This window comes from Gallinula chloropus (assembly GCF_964237585.1).
Source record: "Gallinula chloropus genome assembly, chromosome: 4".
NCBI lineage: Eukaryota > Metazoa > Chordata > Aves > Gruiformes > Rallidae > Gallinula > Gallinula chloropus.
This window is the reverse complement of record NC_140088.1, coordinates 4,900,248-4,917,481: the sequence shown is the minus strand read 5'-3', so window position 1 is coordinate 4,917,481 and position 17,234 is coordinate 4,900,248. Positions and strand designations below refer to the sequence as shown.

At 43.8% G+C, this 17,234-nt stretch overlaps 1 protein-coding gene across 1 annotated transcript in view; it reads left to right on the top strand.

Annotated features, from left to right (window-relative positions):
- Positions 1–8,558, top strand: part of TTLL5 (tubulin tyrosine ligase like 5) — a gene marked incomplete at its 5' end in the record, with an annotated part of 136,194 nt that extends 127,636 nt beyond the window's left edge. The window contains one exon of the mRNA XM_084263320.1: positions 7,952–8,558. Coding sequence (XP_084119446.1) covers positions 7,952–7,992 — 41 coding nt within the window. The 3' untranslated portion in view covers positions 7,993–8,558. The remainder of the gene's footprint in view (positions 1–7,951) is intronic.
- Positions 8,559–17,234: the final 8,676 nt, after the last annotated feature.

The following is a 17,234-nucleotide window of genomic DNA, read 5'->3' as shown; positions in this document are numbered from 1 at the left end:
AGAACCCTAGTTTGGCTAGGCGTAGCCTAGCAGTACCATGGTGGGTGGGTCCCTGAAGCCTTCTTTGTCACTAGAAGAGGTGCATAGCTCCAGGAACAGCATGAAATATTTAACTAACTGGAGCAAAATGTTTGTTCTTGGAAACTGGGGAATGACATTTTCTTCAGCTGTGCACCAAGCCACTGGAATGCATCAGAAGCTGCTGTGCCCAGGCTCTGTGCCTCAAACTGCTCTGGTCCTTCCTGCAGGAACAGCTGTTTTTCTTCTTCACTCTCTCCATTGATTGCTTACAGTAGGGCCCTGATTTCCCTCATCAGCAGCTTTGGGGTGACTGTTTAGTAACCTAGATACCAGCTACAGGGGTTGGAGACACAGCAGATTCCAGAATAAACTGCAAGCGTTTGAAGATAGAAGACTGTGAAAAGTTGCCAAGATAAGAGGAACAAGTCAGAACCTCCTATCTGAAGATAGCTATGGGGCTCTGCAGAGAAGCAACATAAAGGGGTCACAAATGATCCAACCAAAAATAAAGATGCTCAAAGGAAGGGAGGGTCAGGCAGTGTGGAAACTTTTAACCAGGTAACCCAGAAACACAGTTCACTGGTGGTTAGTACTGCAACTGTAGGAAGATACCTGTTGCAGACACAGTTATGCGGTGGGCTCAAGCTCTTGAGGACAGGTTGGTTGCTTGAGATGAACTGTAAGGGAGACTAAAAGTCAGCATTTCTGCAGAGCAGCCCTCAAACAAGCCATCACTGCAAGCAAAGTGTGGTGGCCTCATCTTTATTTCATGGAGAGGCAAGAGCTGTCTGTGAGCTGGGTGGCACTGGCATAATGAGAGAGAAGGCAGAGGTTCTTGTGAGTAACTGCAGAGTAACTAAATCTGCAAGCTATTGTTTGGGGGTTGTTTGTAGGGTCTGAACAGTTTCCTGAAGGTTTAACAGGATTTATTCTACTAAAGAAATATTAAGAATACAAGGGAACACTTAATGATTCTGACTTGATTTTTTCACTGAAATCAAACACCCAGACACTGGTCAGTCACTCTGAAAGCACAGCCTTTATTACATGGCTTTTCTTATTCTGTGTTATTTTGAGGGTCCCTCAGCATTACACAGATTGTTTCTTGCTTCAGGGAATTTAGCAACTCAGTATTAATGAAATAGGGTGCTTATGAACTGAGAAATAAATTCTCTTTTCCAATTCTTCTTCAGAACATGGCTTGAGTAGCAGCTAAGCTAAATAGTATGGTGTGTTATTGAGCTCTGGGTATTCTTTATGATGTTGTTTGACATGGTGAGTTTACATGATCAAGGAATGAACCTACAGGCTGGTTGCATTAGCTATGTTCTAGTAGTCTATATAGTGACAAAGGAATGTGAATCATGATTAAAGCTGGGCAACACTGATGCTTGAGTCCAGTCCTTGACAGGACTTTGACTTTCATGCTTACTGATTAACAGTGATTCAGTTTATTGTGTGGATGTTTATATTACTGGTGTTCACATGGACTCTCCACTGTATGTGCTGGGAGAAGAAGAAAGCATTAGATTTACTGATTAGGAGAGGTAAAAGTTGCTAATATGCTATCTGAGTTTGACAGCAGCCAAGACCACTAAGTCTCAGATGTCCACCTAGTCTGGTTTAAAGCATGAGTCCAAAACTAGCTTATTTGTATTCTAGTTCTCCTGAAAACACTTCATTACAGAAGGTGAATGTCAAAACTCAATCTGAAGCTAGGGAGAAATCTTCCTGTGATTTTATTACCTGTGATTCCCAGGTCTGTATCTGACCTTAGTTGCAGGATGATGATGCATAATTGTCTGTTTACATTGGACATTCACCTGGCCCCCTATATCTGCATGAATTCCAAGTCCTGAAGCTATACAATTCTTTGAATTAGTGCATCATCATCTGTATGGGCTTAAAACTGGATTCTGAACTGCCAAGAGACTAATGCAAGAATATGGGGATGAATAAAATGGTTTGAATTTAATCCATGCAGAAGCCAGGCTGCTGTTAGTTTTCTAGTGATTTCCTTTAGGCTAAGATGGGGAGCAGTGTCTGAACACCATCCAGATGAGATTGCTTGCACACCAATGTGGTCTGGTATAGAGCAATGAATGGAGCCTGCTTGCAAGTGGTAGTAAGGAGCACCTCTGCCCTTTTTCTTCTCTGCATCTAGCACACTCCAGTCTACAGGTAGACTCTCTATATCTAAAGGGGTTATTTTATACCCAGGATTGTTGTATGGTCCTTCATAAAAAGGTCAGGTATGTCTTGTTATTGGAGACCTGAAATTAGAGTTAACATTAGAGGTGCTAAGCTCTGATGGACTTGTCTACCCACTGTTTCAATCAACATTTTTCCTGAAAGGTGGCAGTTTTTATGTGAGCTTATGAAAGAAGAGGTTGTTCTAGCAGGGGTGCAAACATGCAAGCTTCAAAATTGTCCTGCACCAGCAAATGCAAAAAAACCCCAGGCATTTAAACAAGATGCTTACAATCACTTTGTATTGCTTGCCAGATCTAAACAAAGAAAATGCCTGGGATTTGGAGATTGTTGATCAGCTAATATCTCTCAGCTCTCTTGGAGAGTAAGGGGTGGGAAGGGATGGGATGGGATATGTACTGTTGCCACTGTGCATGGCCCGTATCAGACTTCTGATCGTTGGTTACAGTAGGGTGGAATTCCCAGCTGCCCAGCCTCATCCAGCCTTCCTTAGCTTCTGCCAGGCTTCCCTGCTGCCTGGGAAGGCAGGAGATTGTTGAACACCAATGTATTTATTTTTATGTTGTTACCACATTCCCCAGGGGAGCCTTGGCTATGATTTCAGCTGGTCTCACCACACTGTCCAAATCCTTCATCAGGAGCAGCTGGGAAAAGAACTCACTCAGGTTTCTGCCCAGCACATTGCTGGTGTGCCTCCTCCCTCCCACTAATCCTGTTTAATCCCAGTCTTCATTTGCCATCCTCCTGGTTCTCTCTTGCTGCTGTGACTGACTGCACAAGTGGCCTTAACTTTGAAAGGTGACTTTCAAATGTGCACCTAGAGTAACCTCTACCTCAGACTACTTTGGCTTGCTCAGGCACAAGATATTGTATGACACACAAGAGCAACTTTTGATGTCACCTCATTACTTATCCAAGTCCAGGAACTGAGTAATGATGACCTCTTCCACAGAAATCCTTCCAGAACCACCTGTCTGGATGAGAAGCTTGGGGGTGGGTCACTGAAAGGGGACAGCAATAGTGCATCCAGCACCTTGCATCAAACTTCTCTAGTGCCACCTCTCACCCTGCATACAGACTTTGTTCAACAGCAGTAATAACATTCTGTCACTGTCTCTGTGGCAGAGAAAGGGTTACTGAGAAATAGAATCAGTCCATTTTACCATATTTTGGAAAGAAGCAGGGCTTGAGGTGAACCTCATTGTGCCTCCCTTTTTGGGAGGCCCAAGAGTCAGTTACAAAGGAGGATATTTAAATTCACATTTCCTCTTAGAATTATCTTAAAGCCATTGTTCTTTCACTCATCACAAAAACGTTCTGCATCATCATCTTCCTCCCCTCCTTAGTTTCATAAAGAAGGCAAAGAGGAAGGGAGGAAAGATAAATTTCCCACCCTGCTATAGTGTTTGCATCTGTCCCAGGTCAGGTAATGATAGACAAGCCTGTAGTACCAGGTAGACCAGAAAGGACATGAGAAGGGTAAAGAAAGACATTTTTTACCCCATTTCTTGGTGCTCTTTGTAGGGGCAGGGAGCCATCGCCTCATGGGTAGCAATGAGTAAATACTGATGCCTCTAACCAATACCATTAAAATAGATACAAATTACCAACAGGGTATGACTATGTTCTGAGTTTATCCAGTTATCAGAAAACTCTGTAGCTCTGCAGGCTGTTTGCAGGTGATGTTAGGAATCACAGAATCATTAAGGTTGGAAAAGACCTCAAAGATCATCTAGTCCATCCCCCTACCACCTATATTACTAACTAAACCACAACCCTGAGTACCTCTTCCAATCCTTCCTTGAACACCCCAAGGGATGGTGGCTCTACCACCTCCCTGGCAGCCCGTTCCAATGCCTGACCACTCTTTCTGAGAAGAAATTTCTCCTGATTTCTAACCTGAGCCTCCCCTGGTGCAACTTGCAGCCGTTGATCACTAGGTATCTGCGAGAAGGGGCTGACCCCAGCTCAGCACAACCTCCTCTCAGGTAGCTCTAGAGAGCAATAAGCTCTCCCCTGAGCCTCCAGACAGGAAGACAATATCCACCTCAGCCATCACCTCTTAGCTAGAGCTGAGGGTCAGTGTTCACTCCTAATGATCAGAAGTAACACTTCTTTCTTAACTGAGGAGAGCAGCCTGCCTCTCACACCTTTACTCAACCTTTTGCCTTCCTTTTATGAAAGGAAAGAGCTTTTTTCCTGTTGCTACTGGTCTTGTGCCACTGAAAGGCCATTCCAAATCTCAGGACCACTGGGAAAGGAGGAGAAAAAAGGAAAGGGCTGTCTCTAGAAATTGGCTTCCCTGTTTAATAACTAGAACCCAGCCTGAATCTTAGAAACCTTCACTTCTGAGTGACTGAAAGAAAACTCCAAGGCAGGATAAGTAATGACTTCAGGCAGTTGGCATTTTTGCCTGACTGGAGGCTGAGCATGGCTTGTTCTCAGCAGTTAGGTGGTGGCAAATTGCCTCTATTTCCTTGCTGTGTTGGAAATGTCATTCAAGATCAGGTGTGCAAAGACTGGGGAGAGGTTATGTAATATCTTGGCTGCTTCTGCCTCACATCTGGCCCTTTGGCATTACGCTACCTATGGAGAGGATGACTTTGCCCGTCCAAATTGGATTTTGTTTTAATCTGGCATTATTTTATTGAGACTAAAAATAGAAGCCAAAAATGTGTGTGAATAGGGTAAAAGGAGTGACTGAAGTTATGAAATGCAATGTGAGGAAGAGCCAGAGAAGAGAGAACCACAACAAACCAGAGAGTAGGGAGCTGAATGAGAGGAATGGGAGTGAAGGCTGTCAGGTACAGAAGGGAGTCAGCAGCCAGGGTGAGGAGCCCACCCAGTCTCTTCTCTGTAACTTGGGGAGCAGGAAGGCTCATGCTGACTTCCACTCCTATTTCTCCACTTGTTAATGAGGCTGCTGATGGCTCTTCTCATGCAGGGACGTTTCAGTCACGTAGAGTTGTGTGTACTGTTTATGTCACACACGCTCCCCCAAGGAAATTTTCGTGACTTGGAACTGCTGCTTTCCCTCGCCTGGTCCAGAGAGCCAACTTGAAATTGTGCCCAAAAGATGGGGGAGGGAAGGCTAGCCTTCTGTTGTCAGCTGTCCTGGCTTGCTAGTGTCCATCACCAATGGATATAAATAAATTCCATCTATTTATTGCCTTTCTTAGTTGCACTATATATATATATTATCAAGAGAATGCTGGGCATCACTTTAGGATTAGAAATTCCCTCTCCTCTGAGGTTAAAAAAAAAATAATTGGAATTTCTAGGATTATCAGAGCTTTTTAGGGAGAAAGGAAGTTCCTGTTTTCAACACTAGATTCAGGAAGCTTCAGCATGTTTCTCACTTCGGCCACAGGCTTACTGTGTGGGTATGATGAAACAGCCCAAACTAGCTCTAAAAAACATCAGCATGGGTCCCTGACCCAGTACTGTCATCTAGCCTAGTGCTCTGCTCTGTCTCATTCCTGCAGCATGGAAGCTGAGCAGATTAGGTGCTGGTGTCTGAGCCACGTACATCTGTGCTGGGAAAGTCTACATGGCACTGAATTTTAATGTGCAGGTATCCTGTAAATGGCTTTACACAATTCCTGTGATTTCCTCATGACTCAGTCATATCCATAACAGGGAGGTAATCCTTTCCTTCCCCTATTCTAAGCACAGAAGTGTTAAAGTGTCTGAGGTGTAGATGACAAAGTAGTATGTAAATATGTGGACAGACACACAGACAGCTACTTCAACATCTCCTGGCAGGCAGAGAATAAAGGAGATTGGTTCTGTTGTGTGTGGTGATTCAGTGCAATGACTCTCACTGCCAGGGAGAATCAGCCCTTAATGTTGACTGCTGTCAGAAATAAGGTCCTTTTTTCTGTCCCCCTTATTCAGCCTGAAGGAGGTAGCTTTGGAATGATAAAGCTTCAGAGAATTACATGTGTTAATACTTCATAAGTTGGCCATGAGCTGCACTCATGGTAGGAACCTAGATACTTACTTGTAGACATAGGAATGCCCCTCTGTGTTGAGTCCTCAAGGCAGCCATACATGAGGAACTCATGCAAAGGGCTTTTAATTGACTTTGTGAGAAAAGACAAACTGTACTGTGCATTTGTGTAAGAAAAGGAAGGCTCAAAAGTCTCTTGAAAACAGGAAGATGAGGTTGAAGTTGGCTGCCTCTCTCCTGTGCCTTTGTTTCCCTAATGTCAGCATATTGCCAAGGGATAGGTTTCTGGCCTGGTGTCCTATCTTAATACAAATCGTTGACAGTCTGGTTCCTAATTCAGGTTCCAAACGTTCTGTGCAGTGACACAGCTGGCAATCCTGCTTTCTAAACATCTTTCCAGATCCTCTGTGCTGTGTGATGTTTGGCTCCATGCTGGGCTTTCAAGGAGAGCATATTTTAAAAAATGCAGTGATATTTTTAACAAACAGCTCTCAACAAATGTCACTCACATTTAGGAGCAAACTGATGTGCTGAATACACAGGACAAGCTTTACCTACTATATTAGCTATAAAGAGTAAGCTGTCCAAAATAAACTTGGTACATTTCTGAGTGCTTTGGATTTTTCTGTTTAAAGGGCTGTCTAAGGATTTCTAAGTAAAAGAAGTGAGGATGGCATTGGCTTTTCTTCTGTAATGTGCATGAGTAGGAAAATGTTGTGGTAGAATTGAAATTTCTCTCTATAATAATGGGAAGAATTATTTTTCCTTAGCTCTATTTTGTTTACAGTTACCTCTAGGGAGGTAATTGTGCCCCTGTACTTGGCATTGGTGAGGCCACACCTTGAGCACTGTGTTCAGTTCTGGGCTCCTCACCATAAGAAGGACATTGAGGTCCTGGAGTGAGTGCAGAGAAGGGCAACCAGGCTGGGGAAGGGGCTGGAGGGCAAATCCTATGAGGAGCAGCTGAGGGAGCTGGGGCTGTTTAGCTTGAAGAAGAGGAGGCTGAGGGGAGACCTTATCACCACCTACAGCTACCTGAAGGGAGGTTGTAGAGAGGTGGGCGATGGTCTTTTCAGCCAGGTGACAGGAGATGGGACAAGGGGAAATGGCAAGAAGCTGCCCCAGGGCAGGGTCAAATTAGATGTTAGGAGAAAGTTCTTCCCTGAAAGAGTTGTCAGGGCTGGAACAGGCTGCCCAGGGAGGGGCTGAGTCACCTTCCCTGGATGTGTTCAAAAAAAGGGTAGATGAGGTACTTAGGGATATGGTTTAGCTTAGGATGGGAATGGTTGGACTTGATGATCTTCAAAGGTCTTTTCCAACCTTGTGATTCTGTTTCTTTCAAAGATCAACCTTCTCACCCCCCCCCCCCCCCCATCTCTGCCCTGCACCAAGGTTCTCAGCATCTTTTGGAGTGGGGAAGTAGACTCCTGTGCAAGCAAATGAGTAACAGACACTAAGAAAGAGACAAAGCATACTGATATGAGAGAAGGGTTTAGAGCTACTGGAGGAGCAAGTAAAGAGATGAGTCAGAGGCAAAGAGCAAAGAAGGTATTCTGATCCTTGAGAGGAATACCAAGAGTACTTTTTCACACAGTAGCTTATTAAGTTAGGTTTTGTCATACTGATCTGTGAATTCATCTGTTACTGTAGAAAGAGGTGGTGTGATAAGGAGATTCAGATTCCTGGTGCTGACTGAGGTTTGCAGAGCAGTGCAGCAGTTTTTCCCCCAAAACTTCTGAAAATCTTTGTGGGTTTTTTTTTTTCCAGGCTCTGGTCGCAGAGAAGGACTAACACTGAACACCAGGTGAGGAGTCCAGGATGTTGCTTCAAGTATGGGGCAAAGGAAGAAGCAGCAGTGACTTCATACCACCACACACTCCCATACCACCCAGGAAAGTGCAACGGGGAGGCTCTGCTGAGAGGACAACTCACTGAGGAGAGTACCTGAAGATCTGTGGAAGCTGGTGACATACCTGCAAGCTGAGGTGAACTATTGCCTCAGAGATCTTTTGCTGCTGAGTCTTGGGGTCCCTCCCTCCCACCTCTTCCTGATCACTGACTGTGAGATCTTTCTGTGAGACAGAGGTCCTCCAGCTGTCTCTCTTGTTCTTCCTAAGGTCCAAGTTTGAACATAAAGTCTCATTTGCTCAGCCATTTAAATCTGTCCTAGTCTGGTAATTGCCAAGATTCTCTGCTGTCATCACATGGCAACCATCAGCAGAGAAAAACAGTAGAGTGTTGGTTGCCATCTTGGATTTTGGCACAGAGCCACAGAAGGGATTGGTTTGAATAAAGTCATTTCATTTGTTTTGGTTATAATTATTAATTCACACCCCCAAAATATTTGCTGTCATTTTACTGGACAGAATTTTGAATCTGTCTTTATGTTTCACTGCTGGATGCTTATGTTCTGTGTGGCTTATTTTTTGTATTTTGACTTCTGTTTGTTTAGGGTTTATAAACTTTTTCAATTGGCTGATGTTTTCAGACCCAAGCTTGAACCCTAAGGCCCAGGTGGCTCCTGTCAGTTGCAATAGTGGCTTGGTAAAGCACTCCAGTGAAAATTTGCCTAATGCTATGAAAATTAATTTGCTTGTGTTTAGAAAACAACATCAGCAGCTGGAAAATGTAGTGGAGAGAAAGATCCACCCATCCTTAAAATGAGCAGGAAGCAGCTTCAGCTCTGGCTCTTTGTTGGTGCCAGGTTAAAGGGAAGCTCAGAATTTTGCAATTTCTGCCCTGTCAAGCAGCAAGTGGTATGATTGCAATTCTCAAAGGGTACTTAATCTCATGTTGTTTGTATTGGAGCTCTGTGATTGGATTTGAACAGCCTGTTTGATCTATTTTCTTCTGTTACAGCCCCCCTGTAACTTCTGGCCTGTACAGTCAGGGTTAAGAGATCATTCTTTTGTGTTGCCAAGTAGATAATGACAGAAGACACAGTGTCAGAGGGGGAAGTGTTTTCTCTTGAAATGGGTTCATGGTCCCTCTCAGATTGTGCACGTTTTCTGCCATTCAAGACCAGATAAATTGGGAGAAGATGAAGTAATTATGTTCCTATCCCATTAGTTTCACTGTCACTTTGCTTCAGTCACAAATTTGTAAGACAGAACGTGTGTTTTTCTGTTCTTGTTCCACTCACATATCAGACATTGAGTACTTCATTTGTCCAATATGCAGTTCTCTGTTCCCTTTCTCCCTTCACTGGCTTCTTTCTTGCCTTGACAGTCCTGATCCTGGTCACTTTCTCTGCATTTTTCAGCTGTATTCCTCAAGAATCTCCATGGCATTTGTCTGCTGCCCATATGGCCATCACATATCATCAGTCACCAAGATATTTGTAAAGTCTTGTGAAGTTACTTTGACATCGTGTCCCTTCTGCCTGTAATCATTGAATTCCACCCATGGATCTCTGAGAGAGATGTTTCTACTGGTGCATTAAGTTGTCAGCTCATGATTAGTGACCATTTAGTTGCAAACAGAGTTACTTCAAACTTTGGCACACCCTCAGCAGCTATGGGCTTCAAGACCTGAGGTCTGTCTTCTCATAGCCTACTCTGCCATGTGTGGCATTGGCTATAGTCTCCAGCTCTGTTCCAGAACTGTTAGAAGGGCTATTTCCCTGTAAGATTTTTAGCTTCAGTAAATAACAGATTCCATTCCTTTCTTCTTCCCAGAGGATCTGAGTTATCCTTATTCCACTGGGTTTCATGTGCAGGATCAAGTAGCTATAGGATATTTATATGTCCTTGTGGAACTCTTTATCTCTGTTCTCTAGTTTCTTTGTTCATTTTGTCACAGCCACCACTGAAAACTGCACAGGGGGGTTGGAGGATAGATTTAAATGCACAGCCAGCCCAGGAAAGGTGGGCCCAATGTCATCAGAGGATCATTAGCAGAAGCAGCATTCTTACATCTTTGTGCTGGCTTCTTATGAACTTTGGTTAATTGTTTTGTCAGCTTTGCCAGTCCCACCCACTCATTTTGAGATAATCATTTGTACTCAGTTGTAGCCAGCATGTTTCCTGAGCTGCTTTGCATTGCATGTTAGATGTAGCCAACACCACATCTGTAACTGATGACTTAGTAGCAGTATATCGACATCTTGACTCCAAGATTTTTGAAACACTGCAGTCTAAGACCCTCATTTTGAAGGGATTAATTATTTTTAAGCTTCAGGAGCAGTGCAGTCTTGCATCCTTTGTCCCTGGAAATTTTTTCTTCTGCTTCCAACTTAAAAAGAAACAAACCAAAAAAACCCAACCCAACTCCCCCCCCCCTCCCCATCCACCCAAGCAGGGATGTCAAGACTGGTCTTTACCTCAAGCTGGATACCTAGACCTTGAAATCCTGTTCAGCCTCAAGGTTCTGTTAGGGTAGCCAGGGCATCAGAGAAAATCACAGTATTCCTTTACCTTGGGCATCTGCTGATCCCAGCTCAGAGCACAAATGCTGTTACCTTGGGAGCATGTGCAATAGAGATTCAGGAACAAATCCTGCAATTTCAGCCTCTTACCATTTTCTGTCTCCCTGTACTCCTCATCCTGGAATCCCCACGTGTCTTTGTGCATGGTGAACACTGTGTACTGAAGGATGACATATATTTTGTCTCTGTGCAGCTCTGCTACATCCATGTCTGTCCCTGTTCAAAAACACCTCTGGGAGTGCCACACATCTTGGAGAGAAGGCATTTTACAGAGAGTGATTTCTAGTACAAGGGAGGAAAGAAGGATAGCAAACCTTTTTGGATTTATAATAGTTGTGTGTGAGGGGAGTACAATATGTATGTGCTTTAGTGGGGATTAGTTAGTTTCTCCTTTTATGATATTTATTTTCATGTATTCATCAAAACGTTGAATTGAAAGTGCCTCTGTTTTCTATGAGAAAAGAAAGTTGCCAATAGAAAGCTCTGACAATCATTCAGCAAGCTGTTTCAGTGGTGAGACTGGATAACATGACCAGGGGATGCTGTTCTTTTCTCCCATTCCAGGAGGTTTGCATCACTTCTCCGTTAAGGAGCCTGTTCCAATGACAGAGGATCAGCCTTGTGAGTCCTGGCAGGAGTAAGGTGCACATCAGAGTTCATACAAGTGTTTTGTGCTGTGTTTAGGTGATGAGCATTCAACACCACAAAAAATGAAGGGAGGGCTGTTAGATTCTCTCTTCTCCAGGGAGCAGCTGACCTGTACTCAGGACATGCAGTGCTAAGCTCACTTTGACATGGTGCTTCAAAACAGCCTCACAAGTCGTGTAAGTGCTGTCAGTGGGAGGTCATGTAGTGGTATTAGATAGACCACATAGTCTTGGGTGCCAGGGAGACATCCTGGAATTTATGTCTATGTCTAGAAGGTCAACTCACAGATCTCTGATCCTGGTTCCACATTGTGACAGGAGTGACCAAGAGCACAAAACTTCATATTTATAGTTGTCTTCATGCAGAATCTGGTTCATTGGAAAAGTGATGGGCAAGGGGGAGTTTAAGGGAGAAGGTGAATAGGGAGTAGTTGTTCACAGTCTTGTCCACAAGAAGTAGGAGCATCAAAAGAGAAACCAGATTCAAAGGGGAAAAAAAAAAAGATAAAAAGAGGGGGATGCAATTTTTTTGTTGTTTTCCTTCACAGTATGTAATTGACCTATGGAAGTCCTTGTCTTCTCAAACTGAAGACACTCTTTGTACCCACAACACCTTGTGACAAGTAGACAAATCCATTAAAAAGCAATCTGTTATGGCATATTAAATATTAAGATTAAAAAACAAGCAGGAAGCTTCTAAGACTGGGGATGTATCACAATGGGCTTTTCCAATTCTTAGCTTGTCTATCAGGCACGTGCTGCTGACTGCTGTCAGGGAAGAGAGATGGGCTAGATGAGCTGGTAGGCTGACTTTGGATGTTTTGACAGTTGCAGTACAGCCCACTAGAACAGCCAAGGCAAAGCTGCCTTCCATGGCAGTGGCATGTCCCACCAGAACTCACTCTGTGCTGTTGGGTTCTCTAAGAAAAGTCTCCATTGCTGGCATCTGCCAAGCTGTCACCTGCAGTTTGTCTGCACCTTCACCCAGGTGGTCACCTGCAGAGGCTTTCAGAACCATGAAGCTCTTACAAGAGCAAAAAGGACACCGTGATCCACTTCTAGACAGTTACAGTTTTGGGGGGAAGTAAGTTGCTGAATGGAAGTCATCCATAATATGATGTTTGTAAGTGGTTAATCCCTTAAATATGGAAAATAATATGCTTACCACTAACTGAAGCTCTTCTCTTAATTCACTCATGCACTTTTCACTTCTCACCACCTTTGTCTTCCCAAGTGCTTGACTGCAGAGCACCTTCAAGGTGAATGTGCACAACTGCAGCACATCTTAAAGAACTACAGTACCTGGTAACTGCTTTCTTCCCACTTCAGAACCTTACTGTCCTTTTCCAAAGAATGAGGGGAAGTTTCTAGGAAACACAGACTGTTGGGATTCTGAGTTTTTGAACCAGCCTCTCTGTGCAGGACAAACTCCACTGAAGTAACAGTGACAAACAAGACACCGAGTCGGTCCTGAGGCATCTGCTTGCTCTGTCACCCTACCAAAAGGGACTTCACTGGCCCTCATTTTCACTGCCCTTTCCAGTTTAAAGGAAAGAATCAGTGATCACTGTGGAGTCCCTGGTGTGAAACCAGTCATATTCTGTGAATCATAGTGTTTCCCTAGGGAAAAGAATATACTTAACAGGGCTGCTTCTCTACAAGTCCATGCCTACAGTGCACACAAAGAGCTTGAGAAATCTTTTATTCAGTTAAAAAGGAGTGGCTTCTTTATCTGACCTATCAGACAAAAAACCCCTACTAATTTACCTTAAAAAACCCAATTTGATGCAATCGTTAAGAATTTGGGGGCTGTTAAAAGTGTATCTCTTACTCCCAGAACTGTTATCATTTGGTTGGGGTGGGTGGCAGAGGTGCTGCTACCTGTAAAATCAATTTTAGCATTGTATTTGGCTGTGTGCCTACTGGTGTTCCAGAATGTGCAACAGAAGACAACCCCAGAGCATCAGTTTAACTTGGTGTCCCTGCAAGAGTATTTCAGAAGATCTTATTTCACCATAGTTACAACAGTAGTAAAGTGTAATCTCCTTCCCCCAGACTAAGAGGAGACAAGTCTCTGTACTCATCATAGTGATGTTCAAATCTCAAAAAAAAAAAAACCCAGCCAAACAAAAAAAAACCCAAAGAAGTTTGAGGGTTATTGATCTGACCCCTGTGTCTTGAGTACTCCCATGTCAAAAGGCAGGAAGGGATCTTTGAAAAGTTCCTCTACTGCCAAGTCCAAACATTGGGCTGTCATCACTCACTCATTCTACTATAAAAATTGGGTTTTTTCTGAGATTAGAGCAGGAAAATGACAAGGGATTTTTCCACAGTTCCCAGTAATTACTATATGGGATTCACATCAAGTTTTTCAAGTGGTTTTGCCTTATTTAAATGACCTTCTGAAAAGGTCATGCTGTGTCAGATAGGCTGAATGAATCTAGGATGTCTGTGCCATAATTCAAGGTGTGCAGATGGACAGCTGGGACTCAGTGGGGTGGCAGATGGAGTTGTCAGCATCCCACTAATTCATGCCACTAGTTACAGAGCTTCTGCTTTCAGTTGCATGATGCTTCCTCCATTCAAATCAGGATCGTCTTCCTTTCTGACAGTGTGTTTTCTCCACCAGTTCTAATTCCAGCAATTCAATGTGGAATACATTTTGTCTAGTGTATCAGCTAGGATATTTTTTTTTCTTACCCACAGACCTACAAAACTTATGTCTCCATATGTCTGCTGAAAATTTCTCATGAAAAAATATCTAAGAATAAAGACTGGTGACTCTTCCTGCCAAATTGTGGCTCTGCAGTTTTCTTAGGTCTCTGCATGATGGCTTGGCTGAGGGCAGCTAAATTGATCAAGATGAAAAACAACTTAAAACGTGTGGTCAGCACGTTGTGACTGCTGCCATACCGTGCTGCCTCAAGATTTTATTGTCATCATGTGTAGTTTGTTTGTTTGTTTCCAGTCCTTCAGATTAGCACAATAGAGGATTTACCATGGTAGCATCCAAATGAGATCTTCAGATCCTAAAGTGTAGTTAGGGACTTCTGCGGCACGTGTCCACTGAGGGGCTCGTGTCAACTTGTGTCACGCAAGGCAGCTTGTGGCAAGCTGGATGTCTTCCAGAGCCTCTTGTGGAGAGTCAGACTGTCTGCTACTGCTTTCTCCTACGAGTGGAGTTTCTTACAAATCCTAGAAAACAGTAGCAGTCTCCCAGGCATCTAGTCTACCTGCAAGAGGGTTTCAGCATTTCAAAAGACCATAAATTTTTGTTTCCAGAAAAGACCAGAACGTGGTTCCGAGACATTCCCCGGTCATTACACTACTTGCATCACACAAATCCTGGAAGATTTGCCCCTGGCTGCACAGAAAATCTTTGTTTTGTCTGCTTCCTGAAGAGGATAATAACTTCAGGAGGAAAAAAAAGAAATCCTTCCTGAAGAATGTCAGAAAATCTCTGGTTTGATATGACCCAGCTGGCTTCGTTCATCAAGTGATGTACGTGCACTGGCCATGATGTATTGTTATAATGCCTCATGCTAATTTCTGTATGTGATGAATGAGTATCTGTAAACAGCTAGTGAGAAATGTCTGAGCGTTGGCAGACCAGAAGAGGAAGTCACCTTTGCTCTCCACAAGATGCATAACCTGTACATGTAATTATTTCTTACATCAGTCTCTGTGGACACCAATGAGAGATCATCTTGCCTAGACAACTGAGTGGAACGAGAGACAAAGAATATCACCCTGCACAAAGACCACTAACCACCTGAAAGGGGGAGAAATAAATCTTTGCCTTCAGAAGATACCACTTGAAAGATTGGTATTCCTTCGTGTCATTCACAGTGCCAGCATATGCCACAGGGGACAGTTTCTGCCTGAAAGCTGTTCACCAAGTCTGCAGGATGTGGGAAACCAGTAATAGGGGGTGCAAGGGGGGGCACGTGTGTGTGCCACAAACCACAGCTGAAAAGAAGCCTTATAAAGGTTCTTATCCCTAAGTGTATTTCCCATGGATTCCTAGTGCAGTACTGGAAAAGGCCCAGCTGCTTGGTTGAATGTCTTCAAGACCAGCTCTGCCATCTTCCCTGTGCAGCTGAGCCCTAGGTAAGGATGTTCTGAAAGCGGATGAGTAACTGGGGTCTGGAATCTTTTAAATGAGTCTTTCCTGGAAACACATTGTGACATCTAAAGTACTGTACCTTACGTCTGACTTGATGGGCATAAGTGGCATCAGAAATGCATTAGTGTGATTTAGAGAAGAGAATGGTGACCATCAGCCAGAAGTTTTTATTTGCTGTTATTTCTTGTCGATGAATCTGAATTAATTTCTAAGACAATCTGTTTCTTAGTGAGTAAAACTGTCTCTTCTATGTTGACTTGTTGTATGAAGAAGGATCTTGCATTTGTACAGGGCCTCTGAAACCTCTCTTCAAGAGAGGACAAAAGACGCTGAGCTTAGTTGCCTCCATCTGTCACATCTGGAGCTGAAGAAAATATGAACCAGGGCTTAAATGACTTCCCTGGATGCAGAAGAAAATACAGGTAAAGGAGAGACCTGAAAGTCCAGGTGTTGTTTTAGTAAATGTCACAGAATGCATGTTAGTTACCTGTTTCATACAGCCTTTAACTAACATATTGTAGTGATTCTGAATGTTGAAAAAGATGTTATTTTTGAAGAAGGAGAAGGCCTGTTTTCCTTCTTGCACTGTATCCAAAATGCTGCTGTTACTGTCAACAAGAAGCAGGGTAGGATACAGGCAGCCCGTACAACCATTGGTTATTCTGCACTGCCAAAATCAGTATCCTTCTGTGAGTGTGTCAGTATCTCTGCACGTGCTGAAAACTCTGTTTTCTTCCTTGATGTCACCGCCTTTCAATCACTGATCAAGAGAGGACAACCCAGTGCTACAGAGTTGATGTTTTGCCTGCCACTTGGTGCTGACCCCTTTTCTGCACAATGGAGCTGGCCCTAGAGCTGCACCCTGCTCACCCTTGTGGTACTGAACCTGTCCTGCATTGAACCCCAAGTCATATGGAAGATGTCTGCCTCATAAGACGTTGCAATGGATCATCTTCTGTCATGGGATGGTGGTAGTGGCTTAATTTATAAAGTCTTCAGAGTCTGGAGACCTGTATTCCTCATCAGAGCAGAACGCTCTATGCGTAGGTAAGGGAAGCGTCAGAGCAGCGTAGAAAGATAAGAGAAGGATCCAGGAACTGAGAGAATGGAAGTTTGGGAACTACAGGGAAGAGACTTGGGAGACATCGCAGAACAGAGCTGTGGTGTTGCCAGAGAACTGGACAGGTACGTTTGTCTTTTCTACCTTTTATTACTTGTGGCCACAGTCCACCTTGTGCACGGTGTGTGGATGCCTGCTGGCTATGGGAAGGTGAGGCACAAAGCAGCATATCCCAGTTCACACAGTGGGAATGGGGATGTGTTACTGCTCTTTCTAAGTGTGGGCAGAGAGCTAGAGACCATCCCACCCAAAGACCAGGGAACAGAGACTCATTTAGTCTGCAAAGACTATTCTTTGCTGAAATACCAGTGCATGTCGCTGGACTTACTGAACGAGTGTTCCTTACAGAGCTCTACAAAGCACTGCAGCCTGAAAACCAAGGTGCCTTAGTTCAGGTCTAGGCCTCTTGCATGCTCTAATAGGGTATGCCACAGAGAAGCAGGGACCACACAGATGGTCATTTGATCATCTGTGTAGGATCTGCCTGGTGGCAGTGCAGAATGGGGTTTTTCTCACTGTCTAACCATTGATCTTTGTTAGAGAGACAGAAAGTGTGCTGGCATTGTTTTCATCAGCTTTTGTTTGTTCCTGCAAACAACAAAAGGGAACTGTTGGGAGCTGTATTCAGGGCTGGCAGTGAAGATCCTACTTTTTCTTTCCCATTGTCTTCCTCAGTTTGCCAGCTAGTAACACAGCATATAGAGAACTGCCCTCTGCCTTCTCACACAAGC